The 15,486-nt window shown below is 40.2% G+C and overlaps 2 protein-coding genes across 2 annotated transcripts; one reads left to right on the top strand and one right to left on the bottom strand.

Moving 5' to 3' along the window:
- On the bottom strand, positions 1-3,446 carry sftpbb (surfactant protein Bb). Its single transcript, XM_046387465.1, has 11 exons — positions 3,288-3,446; positions 2,988-3,040; positions 2,731-2,805; positions 2,317-2,439; positions 2,080-2,211; positions 1,903-1,983; positions 1,617-1,800; positions 1,380-1,522; positions 1,216-1,296; positions 792-899; positions 1-529 (listed from the first exon to the last, which is right to left on the bottom strand). The coding sequence occupies exons 1-11, from the start codon at positions 3,337-3,339 to the stop codon at positions 491-493; spliced, it is 1,071 nt and encodes a 356-aa protein (XP_046243421.1). The 5' UTR covers positions 3,340-3,446; the 3' UTR covers positions 1-490.
- An 8,095-nt stretch (positions 3,447-11,541) lies between these two features.
- Positions 11,542-15,086, top strand: LOC124057656 (eosinophil peroxidase-like). The gene is made up of 12 exons (XM_046386126.1): positions 11,542-11,641; positions 11,795-11,882; positions 11,999-12,116; positions 12,218-12,396; positions 12,650-12,779; positions 12,894-13,100; positions 13,186-13,546; positions 13,649-13,809; positions 13,920-14,178; positions 14,268-14,438; positions 14,525-14,762; positions 14,867-15,086. Exons 1-12 carry the CDS (start codon positions 11,542-11,544, stop codon positions 15,069-15,071), a joined length of 2,217 nt encoding a protein of 738 aa, XP_046242082.1. The 3' UTR covers positions 15,072-15,086.
- The last annotated feature ends 400 nt before the right edge of the window (positions 15,087-15,486 follow it).

Genomic DNA, 15,486 nt, shown 5'->3' with positions numbered 1-15,486 from the left:
TCTGTGTGCACGTTTAAATTTTAATGACAAAGCCTTTAATATAAGGAGTTAAACATGTGGTGTTTTGCAGCAGGACTCGTAGAATGGTACATCAGAAGAAACAGCCCTGTAGCCTTGTTGAGTAGGCAGTTGTCCAGATGGTCTTTAATACATAACATACACCATGATTTTTTTTTGCCATATACACATTCATAATATACATATACCAATGTCCTGAATAACACGGTTCACAAAACTGTTGACCCCTGCAGGGACTGATGTTTCAGACTGAATTCCAGCCTCAGTCTTGTGACACTTCATGCAAACCGGAGTATTTAATGATGAATAATTATGGCTGATAGACTGAATGCAGTGGATAATTTAAGTTTAAAGAAAAAAAAAAGTTGATCAGTGCATTTATATTTAGAAAACTTGAAAGGTTCAACAGTGTAATATTTGTAAAAAGAAAGCAGTTTTTTGTGAGCACCTATTGTCAGAGCTGCACTTTGGCTCACTCATTCCACATGTATTTCTCACAGAAGGCCTGGTTCTGAAAAGAAAAACAGGAAAAGGAAAACAGAAGTTGAAATTATTCACAAAGCATTAATACTTGAAACTTTATTTAATGCTTCACAGCACGTTGTTGTCTTATGTGTTATGTAAGGCAGTAAGGGGTGCAGGGTGCAGTAATAACGATGGTGGGTTGGAGTTTAACAAGTCTTGCTGATGAGTAAATCCTGGGTCAGATTTGATGGTTTGATGGTGAAATACATATCAGCTAAAGTGGAAATAAATGAGTGACTTTAACTTACACCACACTCCTGAGCAGTTTGAATGTCTTTGCACCAGTAGCTTGGCCCCCAAGTACAACGATTCTTTCCCAGCGGCTCCTTTTGTGAGGCAACGCACAGATCGGCTCTCTGCAGGACAGATGGGACAAACAGATCCTGAGAAACTCAACCAGACCAAAGAATGACGCCACGTGTTCATGATGAGTGCTGCATGGACAAGGTAGGTCCCATCCTGCTCATCAAGGTAAATTACCAACTGATGGTAAAAATAATGTCAGTCACTGTGCTAATTTCGAGCATAGAAAAGGTCTTTGTTTTTGCCATTTACTACAGACCTCTTCTATGTCTGTAATACTGAGTGAAGTCTTGTGGATATAAAATTTTCCTCTTTGTTGCTCCAATGAGATATGTCATTGTACATGTCTTCTTTAGAGTTTTTTCTTACTTCACAAGCATGTGTCCTTTCCATCTGGTTTCCCAAAACCTTCTGCAGTCTGGGGCCATAGATTTTGGTGAAAGCCTCACACTGAAAGGAGAATGAGCATTATTCAACAGTTTTCCCATCTTGCATCTTGCTGAGGGATGTTTAGTATTAGCTGAGGGTCAGACCTTGGGGACAGCATTGGGGTGATGGACACACACAGACTGAAGGAAAGAGGAAGTCTCTGATTCGGTGGAATTTGGACCCAGGTGCAGTCGGCTCAGCACGGCCAGCGTGCGGCACGACTCGCAGTCCGAGGGGAGGAACACCTCTGTGTAATCGTCAGAGGCAGTGGAAGTGTGAGGTTAAGCTCAAACACATAAACAAACGATAGCCATCTGTGTTTGTTACAAAATGTGACTGACCTGGAACTGTTTGCTCTTTGAACAAACAGAGATGCAAAAGAGCGCATATTGTGTGAGGTGCGGCAGACGATAAGAGGAATTCGACTATCTGCGTGCCATATTTGGCAACAAAGTCATCACATCGCTCCTTATAGCTCTCGGGTATAAGATCACAGACCTCGTCCATTAGCTTCATCAAAGCCTCCTGCAGGGAAAGAAATGGAAGATAGTGATGTTAACGTGATGTGGTGTTCAGTGAGGGACATGAGCTTCAGGTTAAACAAACTGATATGAAACTAAGCATCACCTCAGTCATGTTTGTGGGCAACAGGGTCTCCAGTTTCTTGATGATTAACAAACACAGGGTGCAAACTGGGTTGAGCAGCTCCTAGAGAGAGGATTAGCTGGTTAGCTTTTTCAGTAAAAGATGAGCTTTAATTTGGATTTCCATCTTAACATTCACTTCTGCTTTTTTTGTGCTCACATGGGTGCTGGCAGCTGTGCCGAGTGCTGAGCTGGATGTGTCTTTATCAGTGACTTGGTGAGGAAGTTTCAGCAGTTCCTCCTCCTTGTGGGCAACACAAAATCCAAAAGCCATACAGACCTCACCTGGTTTCTAAAAAACATATTATCATACAACATATTATCTTGTATTAAAAGATTTCCGTGATGGCCTAAGAGTTTATTCTTACAAAGAAGCTCAAAAAGAGTCTAAACTCACCAGGTGACCAGGTGTTTGCTGCAGGACTTTTGGCAAATAAGCCTTGACCTGTGACTCACACTCTGTGGCCTGTTCTTTTGGGAGGTGCTGGCACAGAGCATGCAAGGTTTCATATACAGTCTCCTGCAAAAAACACAGCAGTCAGTGTGCTGTCCGCGCTGTGGCAACAACATCGGGTGTCTATTTGTGTTGAATACAGTCAAATATGTTTCTCTATGCAAATAGACACCCAGATTATCTGTTTATCTGCAAAATACAAAGGGGGCCTGAACCTAAACGTTTGTGATGAAAGTCACATTTCAACGCCCTGACAGTTCCACAAACTCTGCAGGCATGGCCAGTGGGGTTAAATAAAGTAAAGTGAAGTGAAAGTAAAGGGAAACTGTGCACTGAGTGAGTCACCAATATCCCCACCTTAGTATCTCTGCCCGAGATCATGTTGGCAGACAGCTGGACGATCTGGCTGCATTCTGAACACATATCCAAAGTCTAACAGGGAAAAATCATATAATAAATCAGTTAAGTCCAAACACTGTCATAACAGCTATGTGTATTCAAGAGCAGTAGGTCTGTGTGCCTATATTCTTTTAAAACAAATTTAGCTCCACATATTATGTATGTTGTATTTTTAAGAAAACTGCGGTAATACAAGGAATAAAAGTCAGGCTTACCAGAGATTTGTGTTTGATCAATGACAAAGGGTCTATGACGAACCTGGAGTCTCCTTAAAATCCCAAACAGAAAGAGAAATTAAACGGGCAGTGAATCGGGAGACAGAAAAAAAAACGACAAAGAGACAATTTTATAAGATACAAAATATTAATTATTTCAACATGGGTCAGAATATAGTAGCATCATTTATTGTAGTGCTTGCAAATTGTCATAAATCCCACGACAGGCCTAACATCTGATGTATGACAGAATTAATGTCGACTAATCAGATGCAATGTTGCAGTAAATCTTCAGCCTACCAGACCCCAGAGACACCGCGAGGACCACCAGGAAAAGACCAAATGCTGACATGATGTTAAGGCGGATAAAACGATACGAGGCGCAGATGATTGCATCTACAACAATAACAGTAACGCTATTGCTCGGCTCGCCCCGGAAATGCAGTTTAATAGTCCCAACCAATCAGAGCGGCATATGTAATGCGCAGGCGCAGTGAGGCAAATAATTTAAACAAAATTTCTGACCAAAATACAGTTTATCAGCTACTAAAGTTTACGCTATAAATCTCCCAGCTTCACTGTTATACTTCTACTACAGACATATGAGCTACAAGTGGATAAACCGATCTCTGTAATCGTTGAATATAGTTAGATCGAATATGTATTGAGACTTACTTGGGTGTTGCATCTTCTTGCTGCTGTTGGAAACTTTAAACCACAGACATTTAGCTTTAATCAAGTCAATTTACAGCTCTTTTATAAAATAAATTCTATAATAAAGTCCACAGCTCATAATGTAAATAACAGACGATGAATGCTACTGAAAGAACCAATAGATGGCAGCAGTGCGCGTTTTATCTGTCACGCACACATCACGCACAGCGAGATGTGTCTTCAAATGCAATGTGGCATACTTTCTGAAAATTATATATATATATTTAAGGGATAAAAAAACTTAAGAATTATGAGCATATGATAAAATGTAAAATGATGGCCTAAGAAAAGAAACCATTTAGTTTTGAACAGAGCAATTCCTATAGAAGCTGCTGATGTCCCTTGTCATTGTGCTTTCTACTGCAAAGAGCAGAAGGGCTTTCAGACCCCTCCAGAGACTCTGAATTTCTTATAACAAAATCAATTCTGGGCTTCCTGGAAAGCCCTGTTTATGTGTTGTTGTATTATCTTGTATAATCAAATAGTGACACTGGTTTACCTATGTACACCAGCTGACATATGTATCAGTTAATTATGGAAGAGAATTCAAATCTTTTGTAATCTTTACATTCAGCTGAATACAGAACAATCACAAGATGTAATGTTCAAACTTTATCATATTTTGCAAATATGAACTCATTCTGAATTTGATGCCTGACCTTTTAACAACACTCAGTGTTGCTTTGCTTGATATACAGCATGAGTTGTTCAGAAGTTTGGGATCTCCTTCGTTACTGAACATTTTCAAAGCAAGGCAGGTCTAAACTTTCAAGCAGGTCTGTCTTGTACCCGCACTGTTTCTCTACAAAACTGCACTGTTGCAACACGTGCGGAATGTGGCTTGGCATTGTCTTCTTGGAATAAGCAGGGGTGTCACTGATAAAGATGTGAAAAAGATCTGGAAGGCAGCATATGTTGCTCTAAAACTCGTATGCACCTTTCAACATGCGCAAGTTACCCTTTGAACGCTCCAAAAATAATGAGAATTCAGATGTCAGCACACTTTTGACTTTCCGTCAGTCCAGCTCAAATTAATCAAACATGTTCACACACATTTATTTGTCCTGCTTATTTTGCCTTTCTGCAAATAAAATAGCAGTTTTATTCAGACCTGAATTCTGGGCAATGCTATAGCAAAGCTATAAAACACACTTTCTTCTGTGCCACCAAAGCCCGAGTTAAGACTGAGTGTATCATATATTTCTTTTGCTCACTAATAAAGGGCCAGTGGGTGGGTAAAACTGAAAAGCATCAAAAATCCCCCCAATGGGACAGTGTGGCTTATTCAATATGACAGACTCACTTAGAAGATATAAAAAGACTCATTCTAATCTAAAGAAAACACAACAATTTTGTATTCTCAGGCGAGACATATTAAAATACCCTATAGATTCCTAACAACAAGAACAAACTGTGTTCACATGTAAATGTTGTTACAGGACGAATCCGAAGTCTGTCCAAAGTTCTCTTTATTTTTCCTGCGTCCTCCTCATTCTTCATGACTCACTAATGGCCTTCACTAGTTTGAGGTTTGAGTCTGTACTCAGCTCATTCAGTTCACAGGTAACAGTCTTAATAAGGCAAAAACTCCTTTGTGTTAGGATTTTCATCTTGTAAGATGAAACACAGAATCAACCTACAACAGATGATCCAGAAACCTTGCACTGTGCCATCCTAAACTTACAAACCAAAATAAACTGAAATGAAAGGATTGAGAAGAAAAAAAAAAGTCATATTCAAATTGTAATTATGTGAACCTATATATAAGTGGTTTTGGACATGATCAGTTTGCAAAGATACTGAAAACAAACTAAAAACAAACAGAAGAAACAAGATATTTTAACTCATGATCGTCTCTCTCAGTTTGTCACTGAAAGCAGTGGTAGATGAAGGCAGATATGACCAAAAAATGAGGAAACACTACTGCAAAGAAGATCTTCCTGATCTGTCTGCAGTGTACCACAAAGAAGCATGAAGAAAAGACAAAAGAGGCTGGGACAATGGCAAAGGCAGGACCAACCTGCAGAAAACAGAGTGCATATAAGATAACACACACACACACACACACACACACACCCACACCTTTTTCTTAGACAGATTAATTCTCTCTTTATCTAAATCCAAAATAGCATATGCTTATTTTGGCTTTCAAACAGCGTGGGCACACACTGAGCAGTCCCATTAGGCTATTAAGTCACTTTTCCAGTTAAGCATCTTTGATTTCCTTATGCATTCCTCAAGTTTACTCCATTCCTTCAGAACACATACCATATTTGCTGTAAGGACCATTAAGTTGTCAGACAGGAGAAACCTAGACTGTTCCCCACTGTTACTTCCTTGTGCAGGCAACCTTTTGATGTAACAACAGCAAGAGAGAAAACTGAAAGTTAGGTGCATTTGAAGAAACTAATATAATGGGCTTGTTATTTTAAATGGGAGTTTGTCTGTCTCACGAGACATGTTTGGTTTTAGATAGATATACGTTAGATATACTCTATTGATTCCAGGCTGGGAAATTACAGTTTACCAGTTTACCAGACAGATTTATTACCAGCAGTTTCAAGTGAAATGATACCACATGAACTTCACAAATTAATTTAGATTGGAGAATATACAGTATTTGTTTTCAAGTAAATCATCTTTAAGGATGAATTCACAAATTTGAGTATACACAGTATATGTTCCAGTCAGAAGTGTTTGAATTTTAAATAACATAAAGACATCATACATCATGACAAGCCAGGAGCATCTTCTTGTCTATGCTAATTTTTTAAATAAAATCAAAAGTTTCAAGAAAAATATATTAAAGGGTAACACATCTCGAATAACCAAGTCAAGGAAATTTAGATCACATCAAAAAGACAAATGCCCTCATCTCAGTTTGAGGTGTGCCGCCTTTCAGCTATTTTTCTTGGAAAATGCAACTACAACTACATATTAATGTCTATGTGTGTAGAACATGATGTCATAAGTCCCTCTTGGTGTAATGGTCCAGCGACCCAATACTTTTTTCCATATAGTGTAGACAGGAGCAAGGTTTAAACTTAAATGCTTCCATCAGTTTAATACCCCTAAAAGCCAATAAAATACCACAATAGTCATGAGCCTCAATGATCATTATCATGAAGAAGCAGAACTGACTTGTGATCGCATCTTGGTAGCCGAGGAAACAGCAACGAGGGGAACCAAATGTGCTGAGATCCCACCCCTCAGCTTGGAAAAAAACTTTTTATTGATTTCTTTATTTTTAACATTTACTGAATTCGTAAGTAATGAAATGGAGAGCCAGTGTAGTCGCTGACACCGATAGCAGCTGCCCAACAGCAGTTGAGCAATGGCTTCTGCTTGACATCAGTACACTGTAATACTATTAATTGGATGTTTAAGTTTTGTTTAGTTGTGATAAGGATTACATTTGCTAATGATTATTTCATAGTGAGGTGTGTGGTTGCCTGTTGTGGCACAGCACTTCTTTTCATTTACATTTTTTTTATCAGCATATTTGGAGGGACATTTCGAGCCTATTTGAATTGCGTGTGTGTGTAATTATATTTTATGATCACTGCCCTTCCACTATTGCATACCATAGACACTATATGAACAAAAGTATTGGGGCATCAGACCATTACACAAACAGGGACTTCAATGACATCACATTCTAAATTTTTGCCCATCCATGCAGTACAGCATTTGTGAGACACTGGTGTTGGACAAAAAGGCCTGGCTCACGATCTCTTGATCATCCCAAAGGTGTTCAATGGGACTGAGGTCTTCCACACAAACAAACTCATCCAACCATGTCTTTATGGACTTTGCTTTGCGTACTGGGGCGCAGTCATGGTGGAATAGGAAAAGGCCTTCCCCAAACTGTTGCCACAAAGTTGGAAGCATAGCATTGTCCAAAATGTCTTGGTGTGTTGATACATTAAGATTTCCCTTCACTGGAAGTAAGGAGCCGAGCTCAACTCCTGAAAACACCCCCATACCACACCTGAATTCAATAATAAACAGTTGTGTCCCGATGCCTTTGTCTATATAGGGTATGTCAATGAAAATGTGCAGCTCCACCAAAGAATAATTTCATTGTCTCACATTGTTTCATTTGAACACATTTTAATTCAGTTCAGTTCAATTCAGTTTATTCATATAGCGCTAATTCATAACAAAAGTTATCTCACGACACTTTCCAATTAGAGCAGGTCTAGGCCAAACTCTTTAATTTCATTTTAGAAACCCAAAGGGTTTAAAATTATCTAGTAATTCACAAAATCATTATGTTGGCCAAAAAAAAAGCAATTTAAATTGTGCCCCATAAAATATTAAATTGCAGGATTAACTATTTACTTTACTATTTACTTCTTAACTATCTCTCTCTATGTACTTGTAGTTTGTATATACAAGCAATATAGTATATTATTTACTTCCAAATGTTGTAATTACATGCTGTGGTACAAGCCAGCAACAATGCAATTTATATGCAGTGTACTTGTTATAGTAGCCTGCTGAATGTTCTGAGTAAGAGGTGGGTGAATGGTCATTACAGTCAGATTCCTTCCGCATCTGACATACTGGCACACACTACTGGGAAGGTTGCCTGTTGTTACCAACTACCAATACACAGAATCCTGCCAGTCAGTCTCTGCCCACACTGCATTTTCTAACCTGCATCACACACACACCACACCCCCTCTGACAGAATGCTGCCTTGCCAGTCCTCTGCTTGCTGTGTGCAGAAGTCGATGATTGACATGCTCATAATTGCTCGTTTACTTAGTAGTAAGCTCATGTAGAAAATTTACTGTCTGAGAGGGTAGAATCAGAATCAGGTTTACTCAGCGCAGAAGACTATTGTACATCGATTGAGACAAGGTTTCAGAGCACAGGTGGATCACTGCTTTAGTTATTTCTCATGTACTGTCTTCAGCGAGAATTTACACATAATCAGTGTTGGATGGTTGAAAAACTGTGTCCCTTGATAAACCTGAAATGAGAGATAAAAATAAAGATTTCTCCCACGTGATCTACTCTTTACAAGTGAGTCACTGCCTTTCAGTCTGGAGGATGGGAAATGAGGGGAATGTTACTGAAGGCCATGCAGCTTTCATATTTTCTGTTTCAGAAGTGAACAATGATGAATACCTGAGTTATATCCACCTCCTAAATCACGTATGACAGGTCTTCCTGTTGTGTTCATTTGTCAGGAACAGCAATGATGTTCCCAGGTCAATTTGACTCGGTGCATATTTTATTATCCAAAATAAGTCTGGAAATAAAAAAATCCTAATAAGCATTGTTAATATTTAATTACAAACTCCCTTACTAACTATTTTGTCAATATGTAGTGTAATGGTGTTCCTTACCTCTCACAGATAATGGTTCAATTAAGATAATTAAGTCATTTTTCATAAAAAAAAATACATGTTCAATGTTTTTTTAGTGTTTCACCACTTTCAGTTTCACTTCTCTGACACCCTTTTACTCCCAGTATGACTGCTGGGTCAAATTGACCCGAACAGTATCTATGTGATATGAACATGCGGGGGGTGGTTGCAAATATGTGAGATGAACCATTTTCATGTTATATGTTGATTACTCTAATTAAGGCAAGCAGAAGAAGTTTCATACTGAAAAAATACTATTTTTTCTTGATCTTCAAACGTTAACACGGGTCAAATTGACCCGTAACATAACAGGAGGGTTAAAAGCTTCTTAATGTTTTTAATTTAAAGCTAATCTGTGTTATTTTAAGATTAGCTTGCTACTCAAATTGTTTGTTGATTGTTTAGGTCATAAGACACCAAGAAAAAACCACACAGTTATGACTAACGCAGCTGCATTGTTAACACCAACGCCTTGTGGAACTGGTGTGGACAGGAAATTCTTTTGTTTTTCCTGCTTTACTAATTACTACCAGTACACAACTTACTCATAACTTTACCAAGTTACATGATACCAACTACGTCCTCTGCCAGAGGCTCTTCATGTCAGCAGATGGTTTTAATGTTGTGGGTGCTGCGGGTGTATACTCTTGAAAACAGTACAAAGACGGTAAATTTGATGTTTACCTCATCAACATGTTTAAAACAAGTTGTTTCAGGGGTTAACATTAGCACTGGCTGTAAAGCAATCAATTCTTTAGCATTACACAGCCAGTCCACACCCTATTTATACAAAGCTATGATTTTTCATATGATTTTTTTTTCTCTTTTAATTTCAATTTAATTTTAATTTTAGACACATCTTTTAAAATCACATTAATTGAGTGGATGAGTTATTCCCTTTATTTCTGTTTTGCTGCAACTTTTGTCTTTTAGACAACCTGTTAATGACTAAACAAGAGCCTATGCGGAGCAGAGAAATGAGAGATAACTTCATTTTTAATAGTGGATATGGTATGTTTTGTCAAATCTAATGCAAACAACAAATACTGTGTTTTAGTATTTCTTTATTGAGTAGTTTCTAATTGTTAAAATATCCCTGAAAATTTATTCTACTACTGTTAAAAACAAAGCACAGTAAGGTTATTTTTAAATATAATAGAAGATAAACAGGAGCTGAAATTGAAACGGATACCAAAATTGCATTTTAATAAAAGGCAGTGACAAAAAGCCATAATTTAAAATATCCATCTTCCTCCTCCATAAAATCCAACTCTCACAGAAAAAAAACCTGAACTCAGCAAACTTTATTGCATAAGGTACTCACATGGATTAGTTCAGATCAAAGCACTTCCCGGGTGTTTGGCAAAACAGTAACAGTAAAACAGTAGTAGAGTAATATACGCAAAGTTCAAGTCATGAGAAGTAAAAGTCATACTAAATCACTTCGTAGTTTACTTGAAAAGATTTCAGCATTTTCAGCCACTTTCAGATCCTTAAGCAGGCTGTTCAAACAGCTCGGAGCAAAAGAGCTAAAAGCTGCTTTATTTAAGGTTTTAGTTGTTCCCTGCAGAACAATTCAAGAGCTGACTGAAGAGAACTTGAGGGGCCTTCAGACATTTAAACAATTAGGTTTAGTAGTCATGTGCACAATGTGCAGTGCTTTAAAGGTGTAGGGAGAACATGCAAACTCCACACAGAAGGGCCCAGACGGGGATTCAAACATGGAACCCTCTTGCTGTGAGGCGACAGTGCCCACCACCTTGCTTCCCAGTAAAAATAATAATAATAATGATGCAAAACTAACAAAACAACTTTAAAGGCATGTGTTGCATGTTGTATTGCTCCATGCATCATTCAGAAATCATGAGAGACTTTGCTGGCTTCAGTTTCGATTTGTGAAGTCGTAACTGAAGCCCATGTGGGTGTGAGGGTCAATTTGATATGTTTAAATGTCTACAAAAGAGCCCCGGGGACAAAATGTATCTAAGAGCTGTATGTGTGTTTCCGTGTCTAGCAGGAAAAGGTTTTAACCCTCTAAGTGGTAAAAATGACCCCTGTGGACAAAGCCCATTCATGGATTTGATTGGCAGTGTTTTTGGCGTGGTTTGTTGAAGTGCTGGGCAGGCAGGCTTTTAGTTTCTTGTTAAACAACATGTTAATTTTTTTTTAGAAATTTCTCAAACAAAGATGCTCCAGGTGTTGCTAAGGGGTATCTCCTACCACAGAAAATGCTATATATATATATAGACGGCAAACTGTTGTACAAACACTGAATCCTGACTGCAGCTGGAGGACCTCAGAGGTACTGTGGTCAAGCTTCTTGACTTACTTCTTACCTTTTGTGTCGTGTTTCTTCACACTCACTAATAGCACATTCATGCAACAATACACTCTTGTATTTATTTGAAAGAAAAGTTTTTTAAAATCTGTATTTTATCAGTTTTGGTTATTTTGGCAATATGCACAACAGGAGTGTGTTTGTCTTTTCAGAGATGAAGTGGATTTTGTGCCTGATAGTAGCAGGTCTTTACCTGTGTGAGCAAAGCTCTGTGGATGCTGGTGAGTATTAATAGAGATATAGACAATCACTGATGAACACATGAATTTGTACTTACTGTATGTCACAAATTATGTTTTAGACAATAACTTCAGTAATCTGTTGAGAAAAACAGAACAGAGAGCAGACTGACTGAAATATGTTTTTACCTTCAGAACCACAACTGAGCACAAGTGTCATTGAAAAAGCTGTGATTGAAGCCAAGGCCACAGTGGACTCTGCTTATGAGTACTCCAGAAGAGAGTAAGTGTGCGAGTTCTGCAGTGAAAGAGAAATAAATGGCACACCATGAATGTATAAAATATGTTAATACAGCAGGCTGCGCACCATCAGTATTTGGCTGTAAATCTGACTCACAGGAGCATCGAACGTGTGAAGAGGAATTCAGCAAATCCTTCAGACATCCTGCGCTTGCTGAAGCAGCCTGTCGGGCCAACCCGTGAAGCTGTGCGCGCTGCTGACTATATGGATAACGCTGTGAAACTGATCAAGAGGTCTTTGGAAAGACGTCATAGTCGCTCCATTAATGCCACAGGTGTGTATCCAAAATTGGCTCTTTGAACTTTCCATTCAAGCAGGTACAAGTCACAGCTAAGGTGTCTATTCTTTGCTTCCATGAATCAGATTTGCTCTCTGAGGAGGACCTGCAGGTCATTGCTGATCTGACAGGCTGCTCTCCTCGACATCGTGTCCCTTCTTGCAAGACGACTCCCAATTTGGACAAGTTTCGCACTGCAAGCAGCGTCTGCAACAACAGGTGGGGCAGCTTTTAAGTGGCAGCTTTTAGCTTAATGGGAAAAGCATGAAAAACAAACACAGCTAACTGACTGCTCAAATGTTTTACCCCCTGGAGCAAAATTGAATTTTGCTCTTTGTCTCTTTGTTCTTTTCATTTTCATAATTAAACATCATAAAAATTGGAGTGGATTTGATATGCAAACTTTCCTTTTGTCGTCCTTTGCTTGGTACGTTCAAGGAGAAAAAGAAAAGATTTATTATTTCTTGCCTAGAATGAACACTCGCTGGGGATCTTCCAACACACCTTTCACCCGCTGGCTCCCTGCTGAGTACCAGGATGGAATCTCTGTGGCTAAAGGCTGGGATGCTGACAGGAAAGTCAACGGTCAAATTCTTCCGCTGGTAATACACTTCATCTTAACTGGCTACACAGCAAATGTTCTTGGACAAAAATATACTTGTACTTATACAAATCCATTTCATCAAGGTTCTTATTGTCTGCATCCTGTCCCCCAGGTGAGGGAGGTGTCCAACCGTATTCTGCGCACAGCAAACTCTGACGTGGAGAGCGACCCACTCTACACTCACCTGGTGACAATCTTCGGCCAGTGGACTGATCACGACCTGACCTTCACTCCTCACTCTCCCGTCATCCGCTCATTCAGCAACGGCATTGACTGCGACAAGACCTGCGATCGCACTGAGCCCTGCTTCCCCATTGATGTCAGTGTCATCACATTATGAATACATCCAAACCCACAAACACACACACACATTGAAGGCTAAGTGCTTCTTGTCATCTAAACAGATTCCAAGGGAAGACCCCCGCTTTGGCAGAAACTCACACGAGTGCATCCCATTCTTCCGCTCAGCAGCAGCTTGTGGGTCCGGCAACACAGGCCACCTCTTTGGTGCAGCCAATGTCCGTCAGCAGATGAACTCCCTGACAGCTTTCATCGATGTAGGCCAGGTGTACGGTTCAGACGATGCCAAAGCTCGCTTCCTTCGGGACCTCTCCACAGATGAGGGTCTGCTGAGGGTCAACACAGAGTACAAGGACAACGGCCGTGAGCTCCTGCCCTTCACCAACATGGGTGCCAACATGTGTGCCACACGAGCTCGCATTACTAAGGACAATAATGCTGAGGAGGTGCCCTGCTTTCTGGCTGGTGAGTGGCAGCAGAAAAGGTTTCACGTACAATCTTTACTTTAACTGTGAGATTCACTCCAAGGATTGTACTGGGCTGACGGCACTTTATGTGGCTTTTCAGGTGACGAGCGCTCCAATGAGAACATTGCTCTGACCTCTTTGCACACACTGTTGATGCGTGAACACAACCGTCTGGCACGCGCTCTGGCCAACCTCAATCCTCACTGGAATGGAGAGAGGCTGTACCAGGAGGCACGCAAGATCATGGGAGGATACTTTCAGGTCAGAGGGGGGCTTAGCTGCATGGACAGAAGGCGTTTTACTTTAATGATGGAAGGGATGGGTGGTATGTCCTCACACGGTTCAGTTAATGTTTCTTTTTGGCCTCTCAGGTTCTGACTTTCCGAGACTACTTGAACCACATTGTCGGTCCAGACTTCATTGCCAGGCAGCTGTCCACCTACCCTGGCTATGATGAAAACGTGGACCCCAGCATCTCCAATGTGTTCGCCACAGCTGCCTACCGATTCGCTCACCTGATGGTTCAGCCTTTCTTTTTCCGTCTTGATGAGAAGTACGAGGAACATGATGATTTCCCCAGCCCACTGCTGCACAGAGCCTTCTTCACACCATGGAGAGTCATCTTTGAAGGTATGGGCTCAGTTAGCTTGTTAGTCCTTCACTAAACAGATAGTATATAGAAGTGGTTAAAAGTAAAACTCCTTCCTTGAATTCCTCAGGTGGTTTGGACCCAATCCTGAGGGGGCTGGTGGGTCGCAAGGCCAAGCTGAACACGCAGGAACACATGATGCCTGATGAACTGAGGGAAAGGCTGTTTCAGTTCTCTGCTGAGTTGGCGCTGGATCTGGCATCTCTTAACATGCAGAGAGGCAGAGACCATGGACTCCCTGGTACCATAATTTAATCATCCTATTTGTCTTGCATTCCAGACCTTGGAGATCATACATCATCTTAACCTTTTTTTGTTTTTTTTAAGGCTACAACAAATGGCGCAAGTTCTGTGGGCTGTCACAACCACGAAATCAAAGGCAACTGACAAAGGTGCTGAAAAATAAGAGACTGGCCAAGAGGCTGCTGGATCTCTATGGCAAACCTGACAACATTGACGTGTGGCTGGGAGGAGTGGTTGAGCCGTTCGTACGTGGAGGAAGAGTGGGACCCCTGTTTGCCTGCCTGATTTCCACTCAGTTTCAGAGGATCCGCCAGGGAGACCGGTAAGCAGGCGGGAGGCAAGACCAGAATGACATAATACACTGACGAGATTTGGAGATAGCTGTGTTAGCCACATTTTTAAACATTTATAAACTCTCAATTTCAGATTTTGGTGGGAGAACAAGGGAGTCTTCACTGAGACCCAGAGGGAGTCCCTGAAGCAGACATCACTTGCCCGCATCATCTGTGACAACACTGGTATCACTGAAGTACCAGAACAGCCTTTCCAGTACCAGACCAGGTCCAGGTACACTAAATGTAGCAAAATCCCTGCCTTTGACCTCAGTCCATGGAGGGAGACGTTAAAGTAGAACAAAACACAGCAGCTACTACTGACACAAAACTACACTATTTAAAACCAGTGCCATTGCTTGCTACTTGCCATGTCCTGTCTAATGAAATAAATGTCCTTATGCAGTTTATCTACATTTCTGGTTTAATGAAAATAATGTTATTCTCCAGTGTTAATTGGAAATTAATGTGCAACTTCTATTTTTTTCCTCACTCTTCAAATCCCTCATTAAAATGTGGTTTTAGTGACTGCCACATGAATCTATCAAATAATTTTCAAATAATGTGCTTCACAAGATGTGCAGCATAATAAACGAGTGTAAATCTGCATAACTATGACTCAGTATTTATTTTGGAGAAGAAGCTAAACAGCACACAGGGGTCAAGTGAGCTTGATAGAAACAATACTGAAATAAACAATGACAACAACACCAG

Source organism: Scatophagus argus, chromosome 4, assembly GCF_020382885.2.
Source record: "Scatophagus argus isolate fScaArg1 chromosome 4, fScaArg1.pri, whole genome shotgun sequence".
NCBI lineage: Eukaryota > Metazoa > Chordata > Actinopteri > Scatophagidae > Scatophagus > Scatophagus argus.
The sequence above is the reverse complement of the archived record's forward strand: the minus strand, read 5'-3'. Positions and strand labels throughout refer to the sequence as shown.